Consider the following 27,345-nt stretch of genomic DNA (forward strand, 5'->3'; position numbering starts at 1 on the left):
AATTATGTTCCTCGAAAAATTATGGGTTAGCATATTGTTGCTGTTTTATCCATTGGTTGTCTGTACCATAACTCCCAAAAGAATTGTAAGTTCAAATATGAGACTTTTGGGTAAATAAATCCTATTGAAGGGGAGTGCAGTGTCCAAGAACGAAAACTACCCGGTATTGCACCACAACCATTAACTATTGACCTGCGGATAAATGACAAGCAATACAAATTACACAATTGCGGTGATGTAGATTAACTAAAATGGACGCTTATTTATTTTATGCTTTCCGGTGATTTATACAGAAATATTAGTGAAATAAACTGGTATTTCACTGTTTTAAACAGTGAAAAATAACAGTGAAAATATCGATATTTTTCGCTGTTTTTCTGGGAAAATCGATATTCCACCGAATCCAACAAATATCCTCTATATATCCATCCTTTTCAAAAGCATTGTCACACCAGTACTTTCAGTACTTTGATTACAAACATGTCATTCATTCTCCAACTTGTTTTAGGAGTATGTCTTTTTCAATAAAATGGTTAAAATACTAAATGAATATTGCACGCGGGTTAAATAATTTACAATTTGGTTAACAGACGTGTATCTTTCATACTCATAAACGATAAACCTATGCATTTCAATAAATGCATATTTTATAAACAAACTTACGTTAGAATGCACAGCACAGGAGAAAACACGATCTGCAGAGTTCAACTGGAAGACATTGTGTGACAAGAATCGAAGGCGTAAGAATATAGGCGCATGTGCGAGAGGATCATTATAGAGAATTATGTCAACATTTTATCCATGTTATAAATATTGCAGTCTTGCGTAAATCGTTGCATGTTAAACGCCCATAAACCCTCAAAATCAACGAATATTTTAATCAATATTTAAAAAAAAAAATTTACACATAAAATCAATGTTCCTTATAGCAATAGCCAAACTTTCAAAGCTAAATGTGGTCTGGTAACAAAGATTAAGAGATAAAAAATGCTCTTTTAGTTTTTTTGCGGAAAAATATATTAAATACATGTTCATGTACCAAGTTAGTGTTCGTGTGTCGTATGAACAGATATCGTTCCGAGAAATTAAGATGGAATAAATGTAACATAACGCACACAAAACGCATATTTGGGACATTGTTGGATTAATATGATAGTCGAAATTTGTACCAGATTCCATGCGGTCTTGGTTAGGCGGCCACCTGGATCAACATATCAGTAGCCTCGGGTTAGCAAACGTCAATAATTACCGGACACGAATATTTGTTTACCTTACGTGTCAACATTCGGTCCATTCCGTATGTATTCGTTATGTGTCCGTTGCATTCGTCATAGACACGTGGCTTTACACACGGCCAATCAGAATTGTACACGTTAAATCAATTCTACGTTGCAGACACTTGACTTTACACGGCCAATCAGAATTGCAAACGAAACAATTATCAAAGCTTTCCTTGTTTATATCTATATTAATAAAACAGTATTACTAGAGCAGCAGAACGTAGAAGGTGCATTATTGCTTACTTTCGCGGGCTGGGCCCGTTGCGGGCTTCGCGTGTTAAATTGAACTTGACGAACATTTTGAAAACGTTGCGTTGTGTGTAAAAAGTAAAGAAAAGAGAATTGGACTTTGTCAACGTTTACTGTCTACGTTTATCTTGTATTGTGTCTCGACGAACTATGTTACATTAAGTGCTCCACACAAAAATAAAAACGAGCATTTTGTATCTCTTTAACTCTATGTTAACATCTAGCTTTGAAATTTGAGCTATTGTTATAAGAAACACTGATTGTTCGTGTGTTAACTTCATTTTTTTTAAATAGTGTACGAAATATCCGTTGATTTTGAGTATTTATGTTACTTTAGTGAATGTGCACGAAACAAAAGTTTAAATTTGGTCATGAGAAGTCATTAAAAACTGTTCTTCATAAAATCTAATTGACACAGGACAAAACAAGGCACATTTTTGTGAAGCATTCATTAGGGGGATACATATAGTTAATTATGAGGTTCGGCAAGCATTTAAAACGGCTTAAACCAAAATTTACAATTAGCGTTACCATGAGTTGACCTCAGCTGTGATCATGCTTAGTGTTGTGGTGATTTAATTGTCATTAAAATATTTTGTAATTTAAACGCCATCTTCAGTAGCGCCCAAAACGCGATGTTTGGTACAGTTTAAATCAAATCGGTTCAACGATATCGTCCAGTCAGATTACATGATGATAGGGAAACGTTTAGCCTGTTCATATTTATGTTTTCTTTATTTTAATTTACATGTTTATTAAGATCAAAAATAATTTGTCATAAAATAAAATTGTAAAATACACAACCGGTATTCATTAACAGGTAAATTAAAATTCAAAAATGCATAACAAATACCTGAACACTTGTGTTTCTTATTTGCATAAATATATCTGGCCAACAAATTGTACATGGATTTAAAAATCACAAAAAAAATCTGTCACCTAAAATGAGATTACCCGCTACTTTAAAAAGCACATCAAATTACAAGTAATAAATGCAGTTACAACAGATGTACTGAATGAAATAAGTACACCATTAATAAAAAGTACACTGCGTTAGTTAATCCATTTCCGTAATCGCATACATTATTGTTACACAATAGTTAGAAAAATAAAAATAAAACCGTTAGTGTCTTTCGTAGCACCATAAATAACACAAAATTGAATAAAACGACTAATTACAGCCTATTCGAGAACACAATCATTAAAATCAACAAAAACAATCCACCCCAGATCAGTTCCGAACACATTAAAAAAGAATTTACATATGAAAATAATTCTTTCACCATTTTAATCAAAACACAATATCTTCCAAAAACGCAATATACAACAACATTAACAAAACACCGTAAAATTATTTCAGAAACAAATTGGACAATAATAATTAAAAAATGTATTTGAATAACAGTTGCATTTAATCGTGTATATCGGTTTGGCAACATGTTTTCCCTGAAAAGCAGACTACATTTCCGAGACATATGTCCTGACTAGATATTTTATAATCATAAAATTACAACGCGAAAACTTGCGACATTGTCATATTACGGGTCACGCGCATGTTTGTTTTTTTTTCGTGCATGAAGCTTGGTCATCACAAAGTCGCAAACGTCGGCGGGATAACATTTTTTCCTAAAGCCTCAAATTGAGAACATAGCCCTTGCAGAATGTCGTTGGAGTTTGTTTCAGCAAGGATAAATAATGTTCATCAATGTCACATGGCTGCAATATGCTTGCATTGTTGATTGAGATCACGTGGGCTAATTACACCTTGAGTAAACGAGTTAAGTTTCTTCCGCACTATAAGTTCGCGCATTCTATGGTCCTTTTAAATTGCGATGTCACCAAACGGTCCTGTAAAACGAAATAGGTTAGCGACATCATCAACATTCATAACCGTCTTTCTTAAAGGGGCCTTTTCACGTTTTGGTAAATTGACAAAATTTAAAAAAGTTGTTTCAGATTCGCAAGTTTTCGTTTTAGTTATGATATTTGTGAATAGTTATACTAAACATATACCATGCTCTAAAATATTCATTATATGCATCTTTTGACGATTTGAAAACCTAAAAATTATAAAGCGTTGCAACGCGAAACGATTGAATAACTTGGAAAGTTATGTTGTTGTTATATTTTGAGAAACTACGAGGATTGCTTATATCATTAAAAAAATACATCCGTTCATAGCATGAGCACGTATGGTCGAGTGATCTAAGTTGGAGACTTTTTACTCCAGGGGTCAGTGGTTCGAGTCCAGTTAAGTGTTACTTTTTTTTTCCTTTTATAATTGTATTCTTGTTTTTTTACTGGAGATTTTTAGGTCCAATGTTTACAGTTATCAATATAAAGCATTTAATTACAAGCTCCAATACATGCCAAAATCTGTGAAAATGCCCCTTTAATACATACAATCACATATTATACTTCATTTGAACCGTTGGCGCAATATGTATACAGCACAAAATAAACGACAGCCGCACATATTGTACATGAATAAATAAATGGGTGTGATTTACCCATTTATACCTAGCGGACTCTTCCATCCTTCTAAATTGGTTCAATTTATTGCTAAAATTAAGAATGTCAAGTATATTTATTTCTATATTTAGAATTTTTCTTACAAAAAGTCCTTTAAGCAAACGGCGCAGACCCTGATGAGACGCCGCATCATGCGGCGTCTCATCTGGGTCTACGCTGTTTGCCAAGGCCTTTTTTCTAGACGCTAGGCATAAATGGGTTAGGTTCAAACCCATATATGCAATACAACACTTATCAATATTCTGACATAAAGTGCAATTCTTGTTAATTTTAAATCATTCCGCACATATGAATAAATACACTTGTTGAAAATACAGTATTATTGGCAAAATAAAAAGCTTGTTATTAATATAAAAGCTTTGTATACGAGTACTACCGAAGCAATTGTACGTGTGCCATTTAACATCGGTGCAAAAAGTTGTAACACATAATTATTAGAAAATATGGTAGTATTTGATTTAAAATCAATCGAATTTAAACACAATTTAAGCGTCATACCAATTAAAAAACATATCGTGTTTGTAAGCGACATGAATTTATAGAAACAAAAGGGCCTGAAAGGCCCAAAGTCGCTCACCTGAGATAACAAGATATTATTGGGACAGTTCGTCTGACCAAGTTTTATGAAGACCGCCCCTTGGAAGCAATGTTTTTCAAGCAAACATAATTATTTTCGAACTCATCCAATATATCATTGAGACCAATCTTCTGACCAAATTTCATGAAGATTGGACAATAAATGTGGCCTCTAGAGTGTTAACAAAGTTTTAATTTAGCCAAATAAGGAAAAATGCCCCGGCCCCCTGGCGGCCATGTTTTTCAACCAAAGAGCATCATTTTTAAATCTCCCAAGATATTATTGGGATGAATCTTCTGACCAAGTTTCATGAAGATTGGACAATAAATGTGGCCACGAGAGTGTTAACAAGATTTTACTATGGCCATATATAGCCATATAAGGAAAAATGCCCCGCCTCTTGACAGCCATGTTTTTCAGGCAAAGATTACCATTTTCAATCTCATCCAATATATCATTGGGACAAATTTTCTGACCAAGTTTCATGAAGATCGAAAAATAAATGTGGCCTCTAGAGAGTTAACAAGGTTTTACTATAGCCATATAAGGAAAAATGCCCCGCCCTCTGGCAGCCATGTTTTTCAACCAACCGGCATCATTTTCGAACTCGTCCAACATATTATTGGGATGAATCTTCTGACCAAGTTTCATGAAGATCGGACAATAAATTTGGCCTCTAGAGTGTTAACAAGATTTTACTATTGCCATATAAGGAAAAATGCCCCGCCCATTGGCAGCCATGTTTATCAAGCAAACGTAACCATTTTCGAACTCAACCGTCATATCCAGAAAGCACATGTTCTGACCAAATTTCATGAAGATTGGACCAAAAATGTGACTTCTAGAGTGTTCACATGTTTCAACTATATACATATAGAGAAAACTGCCCCGCCCCCTGGCGGCCATGTTTTTTTCACCGATCTGGACCATTTTCGAACTCGTCCGAGATATCAATGAAAGCAATGTATCCACCAAGTTTCATGATGATTAGGCAAAATTTGTGACTTCTAGAGTGTTCACAAGGTTTCTCTAAAGCCATATAAGGAATATTGCCCCGCCCCCTGGCGGCCATGTTTTTCAACGGACCGGAACCATTTTTAAACTCAACCAACATATCATTTAGACAAACATTTTGACAAAGTGACATGAAGATTTGGCAACAAATGTGACTTCTACAGTGTTCACAAGGTTTTTCTTTTTTTGACCTAGTGACCTAGTTTTTGACCCATCATGACCCAGTTTCAAACTCAGTCGAGGTATCAATGGGACAAATGTTCTGATAAAGTTTCATGAAGATCGGACAATAAATGTGGCCTCTAGAGTGTTCACAAGGCAAAATGTTGACGACGCACGACGGACAAAAGGCGATCACATAAGCTCACCATGAGCACGTTGTGCTCAGGTGAGCTAAAAATATAACATACACAAATAATAATGAAGGACACGGTACATTACCTTCGCATGCAAGACAATACTAGGGTTGGACACCGGTACCAGGTCTTGTTGCAATATCGAATGATAACTTCATTAATAGCCGTTATACACTGTACATGTATATCGTTTGATATTTACAACAACATAATACTTTTTCCCTGGCATTATATGTCATTAACGAAGTAATGAATGTAAAATATGGTTCGTTGACAACCCGGGAATAATTCAAAAGGAGCGCTCTCTTTTTCCAACATGGTAAGCTCTTTTGCTTTACGAATTAATTACAGATTAAAAGATAAACGGGATTTTATTAAATAACAGTCAGTATCGGTATCGTAAAAAATATCGCACCTTTACCAACTATCAGTATCGGTGTTGCACCGTTCAATCTGAACGATATCCAACCCTAGAAGATACAGGACACACAACCCAGATCCGTTAACTCCACGTATTAAAAGCACGAGTTATGTTACATAAACGTCCGCATACGACAAAGCGGGAAACCCTCACACCACACATGCGCGGTTATGACAACACATATAACAAACATTAATGAGGAACAAAATATATCATAACTAGAGGGGTTATCACGCGACAAACAAGATGCCTGGACACGTATTTTTCATCGTTTTTTTACCGTTAATTACTTGTTTTAACTGTTTGATTGCTTTCTCGCTGATATGGCTGGAAAGTGAGTGGCATTAAAACAATAAATACAAGTAATACAGGGTATAAAACGGTGAAAATTCCCGTCTCGGCATGGACGTCGCCATCTTGTTTGTCACGTGATTATCTCCTCTGATAACTGTCCGTTTTGGTATGCGGTGACCAATATAAATAATGTTGTTGTTTTTTACATTATTTCGGTCATGTGGTGAACCTTGATTAAAGCAATCTTGATTAAAGCAAGTTCGGTGGTTGCAATACGTTAACATAATACTAGCATTTCAAGAATTAAATACCTCGATACTACATTTGAACGAAAAAAGTTAATATTCGAAAACGTGGCGTTGCACTTCATTAAATGACGTAAAAGCAAATGATCGAAAAACGTCGGGGTTAGGTATTCACACAAGTGACCTCAAATTGAGTAACACAACTTCACAACAATAAAACGCTGTTATAACTAATTTGTGTTGATTTGTTGCGTCTAAATAAGGTCTAAAAGATTATCACCGGAACACGATTAAGGGGACATTCAAGCTAGAAAAAGCAACCGAGTTTAAGACTGAAGTATAATAATACACGATATGCTTAGCCCATTTATGCCTAGCGTCTAGAAAAAAGGCCTTGGCAAACAGCGTAGACCCTGATGAGAAGCCGCATGTTACGGCGTCTCATCAGGGTCTGCACTGTTTGCTTAAAGGAATTTCTGTAAGAACAAGATGCGTTTGTGAAACACAATGTCCCCCTATATGACGTTTGACTTTGAAGGATGACCGTGACCTTGTGAAGGATGGCCTTGACCTTGACCTTTCACCACTCAAAATGTGCAGCTCCATGAGATACACATGCATGCCAAATATCAAGTTGCTATATTCAATATTGCAAAAGTATTCATAAAATAAGTGATTTGGGCCACATATATTTGACCTCTGACCTTGAAGGATGACCTTGACCTTGACCTTTCACCACTCTAAATGTGCAGCTCCATGAGATGCACATGCATGCCAAATATCAAGTTGCTATCTTCAATATTGCAAAAGTATTTATAAAATTAGCCATTTGGGCCACATATATTTGACCTCTGACCTTGAAGGATGACCTTGACCTTGACCTTTCACCACTCAAAATGTGCAGCTCCATGAGATACACATGAATGCCCAATATCAAGTTGCTATCTTTAATATTGCAAAAGTATTCATAAAATGAGCGATTTTGGCCATATATATTTGACCTCTGACCTTGAAGGATGACCTTGACCTTGACCTTTCACCACTCAAAATGTGCAGCTCCATGAGATACACATGCATGCCAAATATGAAGTTGCTATCTTCAATCTAGCAAAAGTTATTGCAAAATGTTAAAGTTGGCGCAAACAGACAGACAGACAGACCAACAGACAGGGCAAAAACAATATGTCCCCCACTACTATAGTGGGGGACATAAAAATTCTAAATATAGAAATAAATATACTAGACATCTCTAATTTTGGAAATAAATTGATCCAATTTAAAAGGATGGGAGAGTCCACTAGGCATAAATGGGTTAAAATGAATTGGTTAAACCACTTGAAAGTCAATTCTAGCGTTGCAGTTAGCAAATACAAATATATAATTCTTTGTTTAGAAAAACATGTAAATGATAAACAAACCATTTATATCCTGAACATACGCCTACTCTGATGATTTTTTATTGAGTGTAAAACTATTCTGTCAAATAAAGGGCTGGTGAAAATGGTCCTGCACAATTCTAAATAACCTTTAGACTCGCATCTAAGAGAATCTCTTTTTTGCACACTACAGAAATTTAAACTGTATGTCGGGTCAGATATTGGCAACCAGTAGTGTGATACCATTGCGGTCTTTCTCAATTGTATTTTCGATTCATCGACCAATAAACGACTTGGTTTCCTGGGACGTAGATACAAATTGCCACCGATCTGAACGGCACAGTTGTTTGTTGTCTGATAATCAACATTACACAGAGAGTCATTTGGATTATAACATTTGACAAACAGTTAGCAGGTAAACTGTAACGAGAAATACACCTTACGCCGCATCGGTCTGATGCTTTCCGGCAGCGGGCATTGTAAAATTATTATTTATTATGAAATTCTTGTAGATTTATCGTGAAATCATTTAATTGGGCCAATGTGGACCGTAAAATTAAATGTGTAGCGAATATTATCATAGATTAACCAATTTTATTCAAATCTCGACAGTCACCTCTAATTGTCACAATATTTTTTTAGATAAACTGAGTTTGGGAATAAGAAAGCACCTTGATTAAGAAAGCTCATTGCAGCAGATAGCCTTTTCATTGACGTTCATCAACTCTACGTTTTATCATGATATAGGGACCGAACTATAGCTTCACGGATGAACATAGAAAGGGGGATCGAACATACTAGTATTTATGGATGGACAACAGCAACAAGACCTAAATGAGTCGTCCCAGAATATCCTTGCAGTCCGCACAGGCTAATCAGGGACGACACTCCTCTTTTATGACATTTTTCGTTTAAATGAAGTATCTTCTTAGCAAAAATCCAATTTTAGCGGAAAGTGTCGACCCTGATTAGCCTGTGCGGACTGCACAGGCTAATCTGGGACGACCCTTTACGCACATGTATTATGCCGAGTTTTGTCAGAACGCGGCTCAAATGTTTGTTTTTTTGTTGGATTTTCAGCGTTTTCAATGGCATTTAGTAGTAGCACTTTCCATGTGTACTGAAAACTGCCCTTATTTAATCATAGGTTGGGGGAGAATAGGCCTAGAAATCTGAATGATACCCCGTTTAGAAACTTGTGAGTGATGAACCATGAACGATAGTGTTTTTTCACATTAAAATTAAAGAGTTCGTATAAGATTTTAGTATTGTTATATGGACTAGATTCTTTCAAGTGTGTACGTACATGGATTAATGGGGAATAACGATTTTTAATATGAATCATATCAAAGGGTCATTGCCACTGCATGTGTGTGCGAGTGTGTATTTCGAAGATAATTAGGTCCTTTCCGAGCAATAGGCTACATTATGTGTGGACCGAGAGTGTGTCCCAGCACTCCTACATAATGGACTTACTAGACCCACCAACGTTGGGTTAAATGCCGAATTTTAGCTTCAACTTCAAGCTATTTTGTTGCTACTATAAGATTTTTTCTTATTTTGGTGTGGTCTTGTGTTGTGGGGGGAAGCCGGAGTACCCGGAGGAAAACCCACCTATCCGTAATGGCAACCACTAACCAAACTCACGTTCCACTACATGCCTTACACTGGGTACATATAGGTCTGAAATTTGAAAAACAGCCGACGAAACATCTAATATTTCGGTTTCAATTTTTTAATCCAAATAACTGAAAATGATGTTAAAGCTATATTTGCACTAAAGCTATGTATGCGTCCAAGCTATATATTTATGTCCAAAATCAGGATTTTCTTTTACTCAATGAAGGACACAGCTACAAACATTTAGATGTTTTGACCACAGGATAAGGATGCTATTAGTACAACAGCCAAATGAAGGCTTTACATTTGAACAAATTTAACAAAGGAACATTACCAACATAAAAGTAAATGGAATTTGTCAGTTTTTCTCTTGTTTATTGAAAAAGTCCTCAGTACATCACAAACGAATCAAAACAGTTAAAATGGCACGACACGACACTCATAGACACTCATACAATGTCGGAAGTCTCTTCCATGGTATATTCATTGTGTTCCATGTAGTTTACATCACTTCCCGTTCTTAAATCCAGAAATTTAATATCATTGCAACTGTGAGCTACTTTAATGTGCCAATTGATAAAAAATTCAATTACTAAAATTAATTTATTTTATCTTTAAATAATTATCAATGTTGAATTAACTATCAATATAAACAATTATATGTAAAAACCTCATATTATAATTACAGTTTTAAAAATAGTAATCAAAATGTACCATGACAATGACTACATTAAGGAAAAATGGAAATTATTCTGGCAATCACAAGTTAACATCCTTGTAGTAAAACTTCTGATGTTATATTAAGGACTTAATGGCACACACAAAATATATATGTCTTTTGTCAAACAATTAACCCAGGTTGGAAAAAAAACCTTTAAGGCATCCTGTATGATTATGTAAGCAATTAAAAAACACCAGTTGCTTTTTGACAAAGAACTGTGTGTAACCTAAGCCTAACATGTGACTGGATACTGTAATCAGATCTTTCCTGTTCTGTAAAACCCAAAAACATTTTACATACAAATGTGATGCCCCTTTTCCCACATGAAAATATAGCATGCCCTGAACTTTTTCTTGAAAAACCGTCACCGAATTTGGATGAGTTTTAAGCAGGTCACCTAGCTGTTGTAGGTACAGTAGAGTTCCATTGGTCCATAGGATGCCATCTAGAGTCCTCCAGCATTTCAAATATCTCCTGGAAAGTATAGACAATTGTTAGGTAACAAGAAGTAAAGTAACAAGCAGAATATATCGAATTGTAAAGTAAAAAGATGAAATTTGTCCCATCGTAAAGTAACAAGAAGAATATAACTTTTGTCAACTAACAAGAAGATATCCAATTGTAAAGAAACAGGCAGAATAGATCAGATTATAAATCAACAAGCAGAATATGCATTTTATAGCATTGTAAAGTAATAAGAATCTATCCAATTGTAAAGATACGAAAACGAATCCCAAAGAAGCAAGACGAATATATCAGATTTTAAAAATTACAAGAAACAAACATCAGATTGTAAAGTAACATTAAGAATATACCAGTATCCCATTGTAAAGTAACTTGGAAGAATATATCTAGTTGTTAAGTAACAAGGGAAAATATATCTCATTGTAAAGTAACATGGAAGAATATATCCAATTGTTAAGTAACAAAGCAAAGTAACCAAGCAGAATATATCTCATTGTAATGTTACATGGAAGAAAATATCCCAAAGTAAAGTTGCTACAAAGAATATATCAAATCAAGATAAAGTTATATGGAAGAATATATCCAATTATAAATGTATGAGGTAAAAAATTTATACACTAGTAAAGTAACATGATACAAGAATGCCAACTTGTCATTAAATAAGCATGAGTTAGATTTATCTATGAAGGATGTATTAATATGTTGTACAAATAAATGCACAGAAAGAAATGTTTACAACAATATATATGGCAATTCAAGGAAAACAGGTCTTCAAGGTTTAACTTATTAATTTCATTTAATTACTATCAATAATGTGCAATCACAGTGACTTGAAACAAAAAACCCAAATCACTTTTTTGGTCTCCATGCAAGCTAACTTCCACTATATCCAAATTCTCATCAAGATAGTTGAGGCAAATTTCACTTATTGACCTAGAAAATTCTTTTAGACTAGACAAGATTACTTTCCCAAGTTTTGAATAATTCAAGGATTGGAGTGCAGATTATATGCCCATAAACAAGCCCCAATGTCTTGATAATTCACACAAACTATCAGAGTCAGTTATCTAATTTGACTATATCTTCCTATTTAAGGGCCATAGTCTTAATGCTTAATGTAATATAAAGGTAAATCTAACGAGGCTGAGATATTAAGCCCTTAAACAGTATTACCAAGTTACATAATGATCGTATTTTTACTATTTGAGTTATTGAGCAGACATCGTTTTCTTTGAGGCAGCCCAATCACCCATCTGCCATGTGTGTTCCTGTTATACATCTGTTATTTAACTATATACACCATTGCAAGTAAAATGGAGGATAAGAATATATAAAATTTCTATTTATCATTTGGCAAGTATAGAAATCATCCCCCTTTAAAGCTTATTACTTCCCTTGGATTTTGTCCAATCCAACCGAGGGGAGGGGGGGGTCTGTAGACAGCCAACAATGACAAAGTCAGACATCACTGACAACCAAGGCCTGTGGTTTATCAAAGAGATCATAGCCAGAGTTCATCATGTCTCTATGGACAGAAGTCCACAGGTATGTAATGAACCCTACCGTTCACAAATTAGTACAGGAAAGAATGATAATTATATCATTTAAAAAAAAACTTTGACAAATCAATCATTTGAGTCATAAATAATCAAAATAAAAAATCTGTACAGTAACTGCGAAAAGATCTTAAATGGTAAGGAAATATATAATCTGAGATTTATAATTATATAAATTACTTCCCTTGAAAATAATTGTCTCTAACAAATCTCTATTTTTAGTAGCAAATAATTAAAAGCCACTACAGTGACTGTAGATTCACCGCTCAAAATGTGCAGCTCCATGAGATACACATGCATGCCAAATATCAAGTTGCTATGTTCAATATTGAATAATTATCTCCTTTTAAAGCTTATTAGTTCCCTTGGATTTGTATTATTGACCTTAGACCTTGAAGGATGACCTTGACCTTGACTTTTTACCAAGATGTGTTTGTCAGAAACACAATGCCGCCTAATGCTCCGCTTTGATTTATTTAACAAACATATATAATTTGGCAGGTCAGATAATTATGTCCATTTAAAGCTTATTACTTCCTTTGGATTTGTTTTTTCGACCCCGTGACCTAGTTTTTGACCCGGCATGACCCATATTTGAACTTGACCTAGATATTGTCTAGATACAACTTCTGACCAAGTTTCATAAGGATCCGATGCAAACTATTTGAATTAGAGAGCGGACACGAAAAGTGTGACAGACTGACAGACAGACTGACGGACAGTGCGAAAACTATATACCCCCTTTTCTTCGAAAGGGGGCATAAACATGCAGTTACAAACAGTTAACATTAATATTACAGATGCAGATTATTGTTAAATTCCACTTGTGATATAAGCTGGTATAAACTTGAAGCAAAAACTGCAATTTGATTAAATTTGATTTATTTTAAAAAGTATAGTGGAACTCATTACCAAGGCTATGATTATGTATTGGTTATAAAAACAATAAAAGTAAAGCTTTAATGAAGAAGATATGTTATAGAGTATTGATTTTTAGAAGTATCAATGCAAAAGAAAGAAGCAAATTTGTTGAATTGATATCATCTGCAGAGCTCCAGATAAGGTTTTGTGAAATTCTTAAATTACTACCAGATTTTCAAAAAGAATTCTTAACTCTGAAATTTTATTCTTAACGTTACTACTAAGTTTTGGAAAATAATTCTTATTTTTTCTAAATGACCTAAAAAAAATAATGGTTGTTTTCATGCAAAAAAAATCAAAATAAACATACTAGCAACTTTATTTATACGAGTTCAACAGTGTCTTATCAGTATTATACAATTTAATTTTTCAAATACCTTCATATGCCCAAACTGTGCTTAGATTGCATGCCTTAGATGAATTTTTATATATTTCACAATAAAAACGGGTCTCCTCTTCAATCTTTTCAACTATTAGCCACAGGGCTTGTCCCTTCCACTCGTTCAATGTTTTTTTGTGTTTAAGTTTGGACCCATCGTGTCGCATTTTTGTTTAGCTTTTTCGACTGTGTTGGCAACTTAACATACAACATCGTATAAGATCTTTTCTATAATGTCTTTCTAAACATTTAACTTCGGCTCACTTTGCGTACAATATGTTAAAAGCGTGTTTTTGGACGCTTTGCAGTTTTTTTAGGACGCTCTCTTTGAGGCAGCCCAATCACCCATCTGCCATGTGTGTTTCTGTTATACATCTGTTATTTAACTATATACACCATTGCAAGTAAAATGGAGGATAAGAATATATAAAATTTCTATTTATCATTTGGCAAGTATAGAAATCATCCCCCTTTAAAGCTTATTACTTCCCTTGGATTTTGTCCAATCCAACCGAGGGGAGGGGGGGGGGGTCTGTAGACAGCCAACAATGACAAAGTCAGACATCACTGACAACCTCTTCAATCTTTTCAACTATTAGCCACAGGGCTTGTCCCTTCCACTCGTTCAATGTTTTTTTTGTGTTTAAGTTTGGACCCATCGTGTCGCATTTTTGTTTAGCTTTTTCGACTGTGTTGGCAACTTAACATACAACATCGTATAAGATCTTTTCTATAATGTCTTTCTAAACATTTAACTTCGGCTCACTTTGCGTACAATATGTTAAAAGCGTGTTTTTGGACGCTTTGCAGTTTTTTTAGGACGCTCTCTTGGCGCCGCCATTGTTTTTTGACAGATAGACTGTATACGCACCCCTTATATTGGAAAAAATGCGCTTTGTTAAACAAACCGGATAACCATTCTATATAAGCACCGCAAAGATCTTTAATACGCGAAAAGAACTCAATAAAAATCGATACGAACCGATGTAAAAATAATATTCGTAACTTGATTTTGTAATTCTTAATGGTACGACAAGATTTTAAAATAAATACGTAACGGACTTGGAAATAATTCGTAATTACGAAAATACGACCCTTATCTGGAGCTCTGATCTGCAATAACTAACAAGAGGGCCAAAAGGGCCCTAGTTCGCTCACCTGAGAGGAGTCAGTTCATTCAATCTTTACCAAATGTCAAACTTTACCTAGATATTGTCCAGACAAACATCCTGGTCAAGTTTCATCATTATTGAACCAAAACTCTGGCGCATGGAGTGTTTTTATTTTTGTAAGATTTGACCTGGTTACCTATATTTTGAGTTGACCCCCCTAACCAAACATCAAGCTTTGCTTACAAAAATAAATATGACCAAGATTCATAAAATCTGAATGAAAATTGTGACCTCTAGAGTGTTAACAAGGATTTTGAATAATATAATGAAAATTTGGACAATCTAAGGGCAACGAGCAAATTCGTTGAATTGATATCAGCCGCCAATATGCTTCTGGACACAAAAGTGTTATATTTGACACTCAAAAAAGCATTTTTTCAAGATACAAAGGGCCATAACTCCTTTATTATCCAATGGTGTACAATGCCATTTGGCGTGCATCATCCTCTTATCCATATATTTACTCATACCAAGTTTCAATGAAATCCGCCAAAGCACTTCCAAGATATGGCTCCGGACACAAAAGTGCCGGACGGACGGAAAGACAAGCGGATGTATGGATGGACAACGCCAAAACAATATCCCTCCGCCTATGGCGGGGGATAATAATAATTGCATTTAATATGTGATCTGCTCATTATCAAAATTGACTGAGATCTTTCAGCAACTTTGATAAAGAATGCTTGAGAAATGTGAATGCTTGAGTGTTTACAAACCAAATGTGGACGGACAGATGGCGGACAAAGACCAATCCAAAAACCTCACCTGAGCAATCAGGTGAGCTAAAAAGTGTGTTACCGATCTGAGCCATTTTTCAAATTGTCCACGAAATCAATAAAACCAATGTATTGACTAAGTTTCATGATGATTAGGCAAAAAATGTGACTTCTATAGTGTGTGATCACACGGTTTTCTCTCTAGTCACATAAGGAACACTGCCCTACCCCCCTTGGTGGCCATGTTTTTTGACCGATCCGGACCATTTGCGAACTCCTCTGAGAAATAAATAAAACCAATCTTTTCACCAAGTTTCATGATGATTGGGCAAATAGAGTGACATCTAGAGTGTTCACAAGCTTTTTTTACTATATAAATATAAGAAAACTGCCCCCTCCCCCGGCAGCAATGTTGTTCAACTGACTGGAACAATTTTCAAACTCAACTCTTGTATCAAGGAAACAAATGTTCTGACCAAATTTAATGAAAATTGGGCCAAAAATGCGACTTCTAGAGTGTTCACATGTTTTAACTATATACATATAGAGAAAAATGCCCCGCCCACTGGCGTCCATGTTTTTTCACCAATCTGGACCATTTTCAATCTCGTCCGAGATATCAATAAAACCAATGTTTTGACCAACTTTCATGATGATTGGGCAAAAATTGTGACTTCTAGAGTGTTTGCAAGGTTTCTCTATAGCCAAATAAGGAAAACTGCCCCGCCCACTGGTGGCCATGTTTTTCAACGAACCGGAACCACTTTTGAACTCAACCAACATATCATTAAGGCAAACATTTTGACAAAGTAACATGAAGATTGGGCATAAAATGTGACTTCTACAGTGTTTACAAGGTTTTTCCTTTGTTTGGCCTAGTGACCTAGTTTTTGACCCAGCATGACCCAGTTTAGAACTCGATCAAGATCATTGGGACAAATCTTCTGACCACGTTTCATGAAGATCAGACAATAAATGTGGCCTCTAGAGTGTTTACGAACAAATGTGGACGGACGACGGACGGACTGACGGCGGACAAAGACTGGTCACAACAGCTCACCTGAGCAATCAGGTGAGCTTAAAAGTTTGTGAAAGACGGACGGAGGGACTGACAAACAGACGGATGGACGGGCTGACAGACCGACAAGGCCAAAACTATATCCTTCCGCCTTAGGCGGGAGATAATAAGTGAGGAACTGCTCGTTAACGACTGTACTGCTTTTTCTATGTCAATCACTATGGAAGCTGATAACTTGGAATCTTAAATTATCCTGTGCATGTTATGCTCCTGTTTTTCTGCAATATTACAGACAGCTTACCTCACTCTGTGCCATGTATTCCTGATTGTACCGGTCAATGTCTATGTCTAACTCAGGGTCTGAAATAAACACAAATGGAAATTTGAGTCAATTAATTCCATAACTCAGAGCAATATTTGCTTACTAGAATATTTCGACTATATCACATTGTCTTCATCAGCAATGTGCTGGTCAGTTGAGCGAGCCAGGTGACAGATTTTTGTACAATTCTCTCCTCGTGTTACATGACCATCCTACGTCACGTGACCCGCTCAACTGACCTTCACATAGCTGATGAAGACTATGTGATATTGTCGAAATGTTCGAGTAAGCAAATATTGCTCTGAGTTATGGAATTAATTGACTCAAATGATGGATCCAGAGCAAGAGAACAACCTTCATAGTTATGTTTTTAAGATGACCAAAAGCATTTTCAAACCCAAACAAAAGATAATTAGAACACATTTTGTGTACTGCAATAAACAAGTTTTATGATAATTAGGTCACAAAAATGTTACCTCTTATGTGTTCCATTAGTTTTACTAAAGCCATATATGCACAAATTTGTTTAAAAGCACCACAAATGTTTTTCAGCTTGGTCAAAAAACCATAATCATACATATTCTGAGTGAGTTTTATTATCAGGAAATACAAGCGACTTCTACAGTGTTAACAAGTTTTCACTACAGCTCTCAAATGAAAACCACTAACCAGCCTGGTGGCCATTTTTTCAAATGTGCAAAATAAGTGACATATACTGTCTTTACAAGGTTGAACTATAGCTATATACAGAAAACTGTCCTGTGAAGTGTTTAATGATGTTTTTCAATGGACAAGTTATTATAAGAAAAATGTTCTGAGCAAGTGTCTTAAAAATTGGGCAAACAAGTGTTACTTCACAATTGTTCTTAAGGTTATATTTCATAACAAAACCTGCCCAGTCCCATGGTGGCCATGTTTTTCAATAGATTGGAACCATTTTCGAATATCATAACATCAAATATTCAGAGCAAGTTTTATGACTTAATTGGGCACAACATGTGACTTCAAGAATATAAAATAACTTTTTCTATAATTTGACCAAGATATCTAGTTTTTCAGCCATGTTACCCAGTTTCACACTCACCAAAATATCATTCAGACAAATGTTTTGACAGAGGTTTATAAAGATTGGGCAAAAACTGAGGCCTCTAAAGACTTCAAAGAATTAATGTTGAAGAAGGACAACATAGGACTGACAGACATTAGATGATCACAAAGGCCCACAATGAAAAACATTGTGCTCAGGAGAACTTAAAAACTGACATAACGAAAGGGCAAATGTGTAATAATTAAAGGCATGCATGCCAATACAATGTTAATGAATAATATAAATCTAAAAGTGAAAACATTAATTGAATCACTTTTTATTGAAAAAAACCCATATACCTTCTAGAGCATTAGGATCATCTTCAGGATTGGCATATACTGTCTGTGGCACCTGAAAACAATAAAAAAGAATAATTAAAAAAATATGCAGTGCGAAAATGGGTCTTATGCCATATGCGTCAAGCATAGCTCCAGACCAGCCTGTGCATTCCTGCAGTTTGGTCTGGAACAACCATGTGTGCTTGTGAGACCTTGAAACATGACATTCATTTATAGCACACAGGATAGCCCCAGTCTTGAGCTGCACTAGCCACAAATAGCACAATGTAGTTCAAATGAGACATCAAAGAGTGCTGTATGATTTTTTTTAATGATTGTGCAGATCACTCTTACTTTAATTTTATAGTGGTATCCAAAAGATTTGTATTTTTAAGTGAAAAATCAATCATGCAAACCGCATCATAGTATGCCACATGAGTCAACATTTTGTATGCAAGTATTAAATCTAAATACAGCTTAAAGATAAATAAAGGAACATAAATTTGAAAATAAAGGCTAATTCTAAAAAGATTTTTTAATTTGGCCAACAAAAGTATTCACAAGATTCATTTTTGATTGGATAAAAACTGTTTGAAAAGCCAAACAAATCCATCGTTTAGATGGGGGGTAATCTTGATGAGATTTTTCCCAAAAAGCGGATACCTAAACCAACACAAGACTCACAGGTACTGGTGGCTGGGTGGTGTTGTAGTAGTTGGAGTAATACTGCTGGTAGTACGCCTGGTAGTAGTCCTGGTACGCCTTATTGTATGTGTGGGCGGCAACCGCAGTCGCCACATCGTTCTCACGCCTGCAATTTAACGCACCATCTCACTCTATTTACAAAGATGCGGAAAACTTTTTAAACTCATAATGGTGTGTTTTTCCTATGAAAAGATAAAAAATATTACAAAAATGTTAATTGAGAAAAAAACAATCAAATTTCAACTTACTGCTTCTTTAAAACAATCATTTTTGCACACAAAGGCATTGTGCAAGTGCTTAACATTTAATCTGTTCATATCTAGTTGATATTAATTACGTTGCGGTCACAGAGCCATATCAAAAAGACAAGTCTTCTCAATTTAAGGTCCCTTCGTGTAACAAGAGTTTTAACAAGGAAAATATATTTATTTGAAAATACAAACATTGAATAAACGAAATGATTTTTGTAAATCAGTAAATTAATTACATTTACCCAAATAAATGAACACATTTTGACATTAATATAATGCCAACTGGAGTGATTTGCTCCACATGGAGACAGGCTTTTTAATCAACTAACAAAACAAGATTTACATTACAACATAGCCAATGAGACACATTTTGTATAATTATTTCAAATGTTTGCAAATATATCCCGTATTAGGCATAAAATACACAAAAATACAAAGTTGGTTGATGGGTTAAAGAGAAATCCAATGCACTAATTCATCCAATACAAACAATACAGATATCATGTCAAATGTAATTAATTTACTTGCATGTTAAACGGGTAATTTGGACCCGCTACCTTAGAATCTTCCCAGGTCCGACTTGAAAATAACCATAATGTAACTTCAGTTAGGCTCTTTTCTGCATGTTTGCAGCACCATTTACTTTACAGCCTATTCTATTTTACATACAATTCATTTACCGATATGAATATTGTATCTGTAAAAAGATGCTTTTCATCCAATGTTGTCAATTCAATTCATTGTCTAATTACGTGCATAAATAAAAAAGTCTTATTTAAAATCATTGTAAGATCGTGCATTTTTAAATTTTACATAATGGTACTTATGGTATATTTAAATGAATCAATGAGCTTCTGTAATAAAAATCCTTTTATCAAGCAGTTAGACAATTATATATACTAATACAAGTGGTTATTGTAACAGATTTAGATGATTTTTCATGTACTGAATAATACAAGTATGTTAGTAAAATAATAACTGTGATTAAGATCTTTAAATGCATCATCATGTAAAACAGTAATACATATTTACACTCTGCAAGAGTTTCATAGAAACTACCTTTAATGTGACAGTTTACATCTTAATTATCTTTACCATTAAAAGTAACTAAAACACAATTTTAAAAGATAACATCATACAACTTAAAACTTTTCAAACAACAAAATGTTATTATTATTACATCAATTTAAAGTTAATGTTCAACTGGTGTTCTTACTTTTTTGGTGTGGCTAGACTAACTCTGATGGGTTTTCGCCCTATTCCAACAGTGTGCTGCATCTCTATAAGAGCTTTCTGTTGATCAGTTTCCTCGGCAAAGCGCACAAAACCATAACCTTTTGTCTGTCCCTTCGAGTCCAACACAACTGAAAAACAAATTCAGTTTGAAAAGTTTATCTTTGCGTGTTTCAATACAGAGTTATTTTTAGATTGATGTTTATTAATATATTATCTGCTAAAATGCAATTGAAGTCACCAAGGAAATAAGTAATACAGACTATTCAGACCATTTAGATAGATACAAACACAGGTGTATTATTCACATCATTTTTCCTTCACTTATATCTGTTGCGTTCAGTCTTATGTACATGTTACATTCAATCTAAATAAAATTAATTTTGTGATTCACTATATATAATTAAATCAGAAGAGTACCTGAAATAATTAATTGCTATATATGAATTGCACAAGGTCAATGAACAATACCAGTCCTATAGATGTTGCTTTCATGCCAAATAATAAGCTTACCTTTGGCTGTTAAACATGAGGGATATTTTTTCACGAAGGCTCTGTACAATATGAAGTCATCCACTTCATCAGACAAATCGCCAACAAATAAGGAAAACTCCCTCCTGAAATATTAAAGCTTGTGAAATTGATAAAACATGCAATTGTCTATTGAAAACTCAAACTTGTTATTAATGGGAAGAGCTCAAACTGCTGTCAATTCTGCGCATTCATCTTTGTAAGCAGATCTTATATTGCTTAATTATACTGCAAAACATGTAAGGATAAAGATAAAGTAGCCATCCAGAAATAAAATTTCAAAACAAAACAATCTGTCAGTGCTTTCCTTTGATGCTTATTTGGGGAGGGGGGATTCAACTCTACGAATTTTAGAAACTACTTCATGTATGATTTTCAGCTCTTCCACTTTTACAATGCATGAATCAAAATAATAATTAACAAAATAGAGAAACAAGAAACCGTCGGAGACGGGTGATGCTCCCCAAAGGATTTTTTTGTCACAATATTGCACTATATATTCAGATAAAAGGAAATGTCTTGAGGGCACAGTAGTTGGGGGTACAAGTATAATGTTCATGTATATGTTCTGCTTGTTTCAAGCAATTATGTAATTCAACATAACATGATTGTGCTTTGTAAATAAGTTAGTTTTCAGTTTGATCAACGCCATTGAATTTCAGATCTCTCCATAATTGCTTCAGTCAAGAAGTTTTTCACTCATGATATTTTTTATTCATGCTTAACCTACAATCACCAAGATTTTTAAGAGGAATTGTTCTATGCAATTTTTATTATTTTCCTTTCTTATCCCTCTCCTAGATGTGCATTTTGTACCTCCACAAGCATAGTTTTAATATACCAGTACTCCATATAGATTTAAAGAATAATTCCTTATTTAATGCAAAATTTCATCATTTCTTTTTTTTTATTTTCATAAATACATTTTTCCACATTTCCAGGAATCTTCTATTCATACCATGCAATATTTTAGACAACACATTTTGTTGACAACAGACATACATGTAACATTTCCCTCTAGTCTCTAAAAAGCTAGTCTAAGGTATTAATCAATGCATTTCAACTGACCCATTGCTGAACATGTTACACACTACAAATACTTTAGCTACTAAGATTCTTGTCAATTGCATAGCCTGGATTGACGATGTCACGCTTTCGGTATTCACAATTTTAACAATTACTATTATCAATGAATGCGTTTAAAGCAAATTTGGTATTTGTTTAAAAAATAAATACAAATAACTTAAGCATTACAATAAAACTAATTAATTTTAATGAAGGCAACAACTCTTGAACATTTACTCAGTGGCATCAACCATGATTGTTTGTACTTCTAAAGATTTTTTTCATGCATATTTTAGCAGTGTGCATCTTATCTGGTCCACTGAGAACTATTGTCAAATGACATTGTTCTTTCAATAGATAGCAGCTACTGTGGTTTTATATTTATTGTTTACCATGTTTCTGACTCTAAGAATATTAATATGCTTTGTAACACCTTTTTGATTACCTTGGGGCATCTTTCACATTGTTGGAATTCAGTTTGAATCTGTGGGGCTGAAATGGATCAACACAGAAAATACATCAGAGATGTATCATTTATTATACAAATAAGTTGTGTGAGAATAATTTGAAGCACATAAATACTTCTTTTACTAGTTGCTTGTTACAATGGCAAGGTCAAGCATTCATGTTTAAAGATAACTTCAACAGACGTTAATGCTAACAATATGAAATCTTGTCTCCAGCTTCGGATAACTTTTAAGGGCAAATCTTTTTGCACTCCCAGAATCCTTAACAAATGGTTATCAATGTACGCTTTAACTATGGCTAGTATCAAGCAAATATTTGAAGATCTTAATCATATAATCATATAAGGTTTTTATAAGCCAGTAGCCCAAGTACTGACTTACTGTATCTATGCTCTCGGTACAACAAAAAGAAACATTAAACAGGAATGATGGTGTAACTTAAGAGCTTTCTTTTGGCAAAACAGAAATAAAGTCCCATAAATAAATATTGACAAAGTGTTTGATGCTTGTTGTCCTTTACTACATATGAAAGGATTTTATACACTTGTGGTATTCAATTTCTGTAAGAAAATGTATTGTGTGGAGCAAATTATTTTAAATTACCGTAGTTTTAATAAGTGAACAATAGACTTATCCCGGAAAAGCACGAGTTTAGAAAAACCCACTAATCACCCCCGTACAAACAACGCTGGTCCATTACATCAACCAATGAAAGCTTACTTTAAATCATAACGGTTGATACAGTGTATGATTTTGAAAGGATTATAAATGGGTCAGCTTTATTTGTACCAGCAGATTAGTGGGGTTTTCCAAAAAGTAGTTTTTTTACTGGATACATGTATTAATGTATGGCCACATCCGTCAGTTTTTCCTCAGTTTAAATTTCTTGCCAATTGGTTGATAAATATCAAAATGCTATAATACAAAGGTAAATCATAACATGATATAGTGGGGTTATTCACCATTTTGGGAACGGGGCTGTGTCCCATTGGATTGGACAAAATTGTGGCGTTTTAACTAAAATCAGGAAATTATTCTTTTTTTATTTTTTTTTATTCAATATAACTAAAAAAAAGCAAACATTATGCATGTACATACATTGCAAACATTTTTTCCTTCAAGAAGATAACAGTACAATTATGGGTGCATATGCATGTACAATAGAATGTTGTTTTTTTCTTCAAAATATACCCACTCCGCATGGAAAGATAGTGATAATTGTGGTTTAACCATAGGTTATTGTTTATGTCTTTTTGCAATATGAAGAGTAAATAAAAGAAAGTAAAAAGTAAGAAACAAATATAAAAAAGGAGAATTATTCTTGTTGTTGTTTTGCTAAAAAATGCTGCAAAATTTATAATAAAAGTGACCTTTAAATATTTCTTTATTTTACATGTAAATTTTTTACCGTTGCCCATTTTCAAATTTAGATTAGTAATTTTCATTTGTTTGCAAATATTTTTAAGCAAGAATTTTAATCCAAATAGGTTTTGTTATTAAATGTTTTGAAAGGTCTTAAAGCACGTTATCTGGAGCTTTGTCTTGTCTGATTATGAGAAAAATCGACTACTGCCTTATAGTGTAACTGTGAAATATTGTATTGTTAACTGAAATTAAATACCACACAAAATGAACCCACAGAGATCATGTTAAGTCTGTTCATTATAAATGGAATCTTATGTATTATAAAGTTTAAAGGACCACACAAGGATATTTCAAAATAATTTCAATTAAATTGTTCCCAATAGTTTAGGAGATGCTTTAAAGAAATTGAGAATGAAGACTGACAATGACTGACAAAGGCCCGAAACAAAAGCTCACCCCCAGCATTTTTCGTTTAGGTTAGGTTCTACTAAAAAAAAACAGTTACAAAAATAGGAAAGCATCACTTACTGGTTGACTGTTTGGAATGATTTTCCCGTTCAAACGTAGTTGTGCCTTCAATGACGATTCAGAATCATTAAAATCTACAAAGCAATATCCTGCAGGCAACCTAAAACACACAGAAGTAGAATCATTTAAGCTATCTGAATGCACCATTATATGCATGATGCATTTCAGTACATGATACAACAATGATTTGTTTGTTACATTTAAGACATTATTTACAAATGTAGGCCAGCAATAACTGTTGCATCATGAACCTATCAATGTTGTGGATTTTTTTAAACTCACTTTGGAATTAATGTCCCTTGGCTGCCAATACAACTTTTCAAATCAACACCAATCCTAAGAAGATAAAAGTATAAATCTCTCTTTTAATAACAAACATTCCTTCCATTAGTTCACATTACATGAAATCTTATAAGGCCACTTTCTTGTTCAATCATAACATTTGCATGAACATCTAAGTTACAAAAATTGCAAAAGACTTCACAATATTCTAAAGCCTAAGAATAACTTTATCACATTTGCATTTATTATCAAACAAAGACAAGACCTAAACTCTTTTACTTTTTGTTCAAACTCTGGACACCTTTAATCTTATTTCTCAGTGCATTGTCACTTATAAGATTTAAAATATTAATTGGCCTAAATGCTGGAATCAATGACGATTGCAAATGAAGAGGGAAGATGTCAATACACTTGTGATGTAACTGGATGATGCAAAACAATTGTATCAGACAATTCAGATTGTTTGATGCACTTCACAATATATTAATGTTAGTACATGGTACATTAGGCATGTCTGTGAAAGTTTAATTATAACAAGGGCTGTTTGTAAAACATGCATGCCCCCCCACATGGGCTTTCAGTTGTAGTGTGCAGCCATTGTATGAATACGTTTTTTCTGTCACCTTGACCTTTTACCTAGTGACCTAAAAATCAATAGGGGTCATCTGCCAGTCATGATCAATGTACCTATGAAGTTTCCTGATCCTAGGCCTAATTATTATTGAGTTATCATCAGGAAACCATTGTATTGTTTCGAGTCACTGTGAACTTGACCTTTGACCTAGTGACCTGAAAATCAATAGGGGTCATCTGCCAGTCATGATCAATGTATCTATGAAGTTTCATGATCCTAGGCGTAAGCATTCTTGAGTTATCATCCTGAAACCATTTTACTATTTCCAGTCACTGTGACCTTGACCTTTGACCTAGTTACCTGAAAATCAATAGGGGTCATCTGCCAGTCATGATCAATGTACCTATGAAGTTTTATCATTCTAGGCCTAAGCGTTCTTGAGTTATCATCCGGAAATTATCTGGTGGATGGACCGACCGACGGACCGACCGACATGTGCAAAACAATATACCCCCTCTTCTTTGAAGGGGGGCATAATAAAAAATAACTACATATTCATCACAACTTATACCCCCTATATATGTAGTAATAGAAAATAATTTTATGTTCATGCTTTCAACAAACTGTGAGTCCTTTGAGCTTTAAATGTTATGGCCCACAAAGACTGACTGGGGAAAAAATGTGAAGTCCTGCAATTAGTTTTAGCCTGTTCTTTACACAGACTGTCAGAGCTCCAGATAACTTTTCTGAATAATTGGGTAAATACCCACTACTTTTGAGTTCAATTGGGTATTTTCATTTTCAATTGGGTACAAAAAAAGTCGGTACCCACTACTTTGACAATTGGGTATTTTTGTATAAAAATTGGGTATTTTCATTGTCTTTAATTCTCACCTGAATGAGCTGGTTGAAGTTCCACTCTTAATTGATTTTTTTTAAGTTTTACAGATCTTGTGTAATTATGTAGATGTATCCATAATATACAGTCTTGATTAAAAAGAAAGTGCAATGCAGTCTCAGCCAAACATGGCCGGACCGACGGTCATGTCCTGTAAAATTTTGTAAGGTTGGGCCTGTCGGTCAAATATACAGGACCGATTGTCCGGTAAAAAAAAGAACAAATTCTTTGGTTTGTATATGTTTGTTAATGGGTTTGAAAGTTTTCTGAGGTGCAAAAATAGCGATAGGGTCTTTTTACACGTGCTGTTCCGTACCAACGCTCTTTCTGCTGACAGAATTTTCCAAGGGCACCTGATTGGTCCATTTTTATGCATTTTACGAATGCGGATCAGGACGGTCCAAATCTATGAAGGCCTAGTCGCTTGACAAGATAATCATAAACCTGATTATTAAAATTTAAATGATACAGATATCAATGTAAGTGGTTGTAATAGCAATAGTAATGTATAATAATGATCATTGTCAAACCGTTATTATCTTGGCTGTCAATGTCCATGTGTGAAAAAGGCTGGTTGTCATTTATTAAGGCCGTTGTCGGTTTAGGCCGTATTGACCAGACTCATATCTGACATGTGCGCTAAGCGTAACTTAGGTAAATAAGTACAGTGTATCAGCTACTTTGGTTGGAAAATGTTCTTAAGATATTACAAATGAGTGATTCCCGTTTATATTTACTGTTCACATTCGTTCAACATTTTGTTTAAATATGTTTTAACTTAACAAGACTAGTACCATGTATGGCATGTATTATTATTTAACATCCGATACAAATGTGTGACCTTAAA

The 27,345-nt window shown here is 34.4% G+C and overlaps 1 protein-coding gene across 4 annotated transcripts in view; it reads right to left on the bottom strand.

Moving 5' to 3' along the window:
- Positions 1 to 2,245: 2,245 nt before the first annotated feature.
- The window catches only part of LOC127861935 (tRNA selenocysteine 1-associated protein 1-like), a 31,286-nt gene continuing 6,186 nt past the window's right edge, over positions 2,246 to 27,345 (bottom strand). The window contains exons 3-13 of one of the 4 annotated variants that reach the window (XM_052400676.1): positions 25,027 to 25,080; positions 24,745 to 24,844; positions 22,830 to 22,876; positions 21,302 to 21,405; positions 20,772 to 20,919; positions 20,084 to 20,134; positions 19,284 to 19,410; positions 18,621 to 18,672; positions 17,214 to 17,272; positions 11,083 to 11,159; positions 2,246 to 3,377 (exon numbers count right to left, since the gene is read on the bottom strand). In XM_052400676.1, coding sequence (XP_052256636.1) covers positions 3,365 to 3,377; positions 11,083 to 11,159; positions 17,214 to 17,272; positions 18,621 to 18,672; positions 19,284 to 19,410; positions 20,084 to 20,134; positions 20,772 to 20,919; positions 21,302 to 21,405; positions 22,830 to 22,876; positions 24,745 to 24,844; positions 25,027 to 25,080 — 832 coding nt within the window. In that variant the 3' untranslated portion in view covers positions 2,246 to 3,364. Of the gene's footprint in view, positions 3,378 to 10,318; positions 10,484 to 11,082; positions 11,160 to 17,213; positions 17,273 to 18,620; positions 18,673 to 19,283; positions 19,411 to 20,083; positions 20,135 to 20,771; positions 20,920 to 21,301; positions 21,406 to 22,829; positions 22,877 to 24,744; positions 24,845 to 25,026; positions 25,081 to 27,345 lie in introns of those variants that run through there. The other 3 variants (XM_052400673.1, XM_052400675.1, XM_052400674.1) reach the window with 3 other exon arrangements.

The sequence above is a fragment of the Dreissena polymorpha genome, chromosome 16, assembly GCF_020536995.1.
Source record: "Dreissena polymorpha isolate Duluth1 chromosome 16, UMN_Dpol_1.0, whole genome shotgun sequence".
Lineage (NCBI taxonomy): Eukaryota > Metazoa > Mollusca > Bivalvia > Myida > Dreissenidae > Dreissena > Dreissena polymorpha.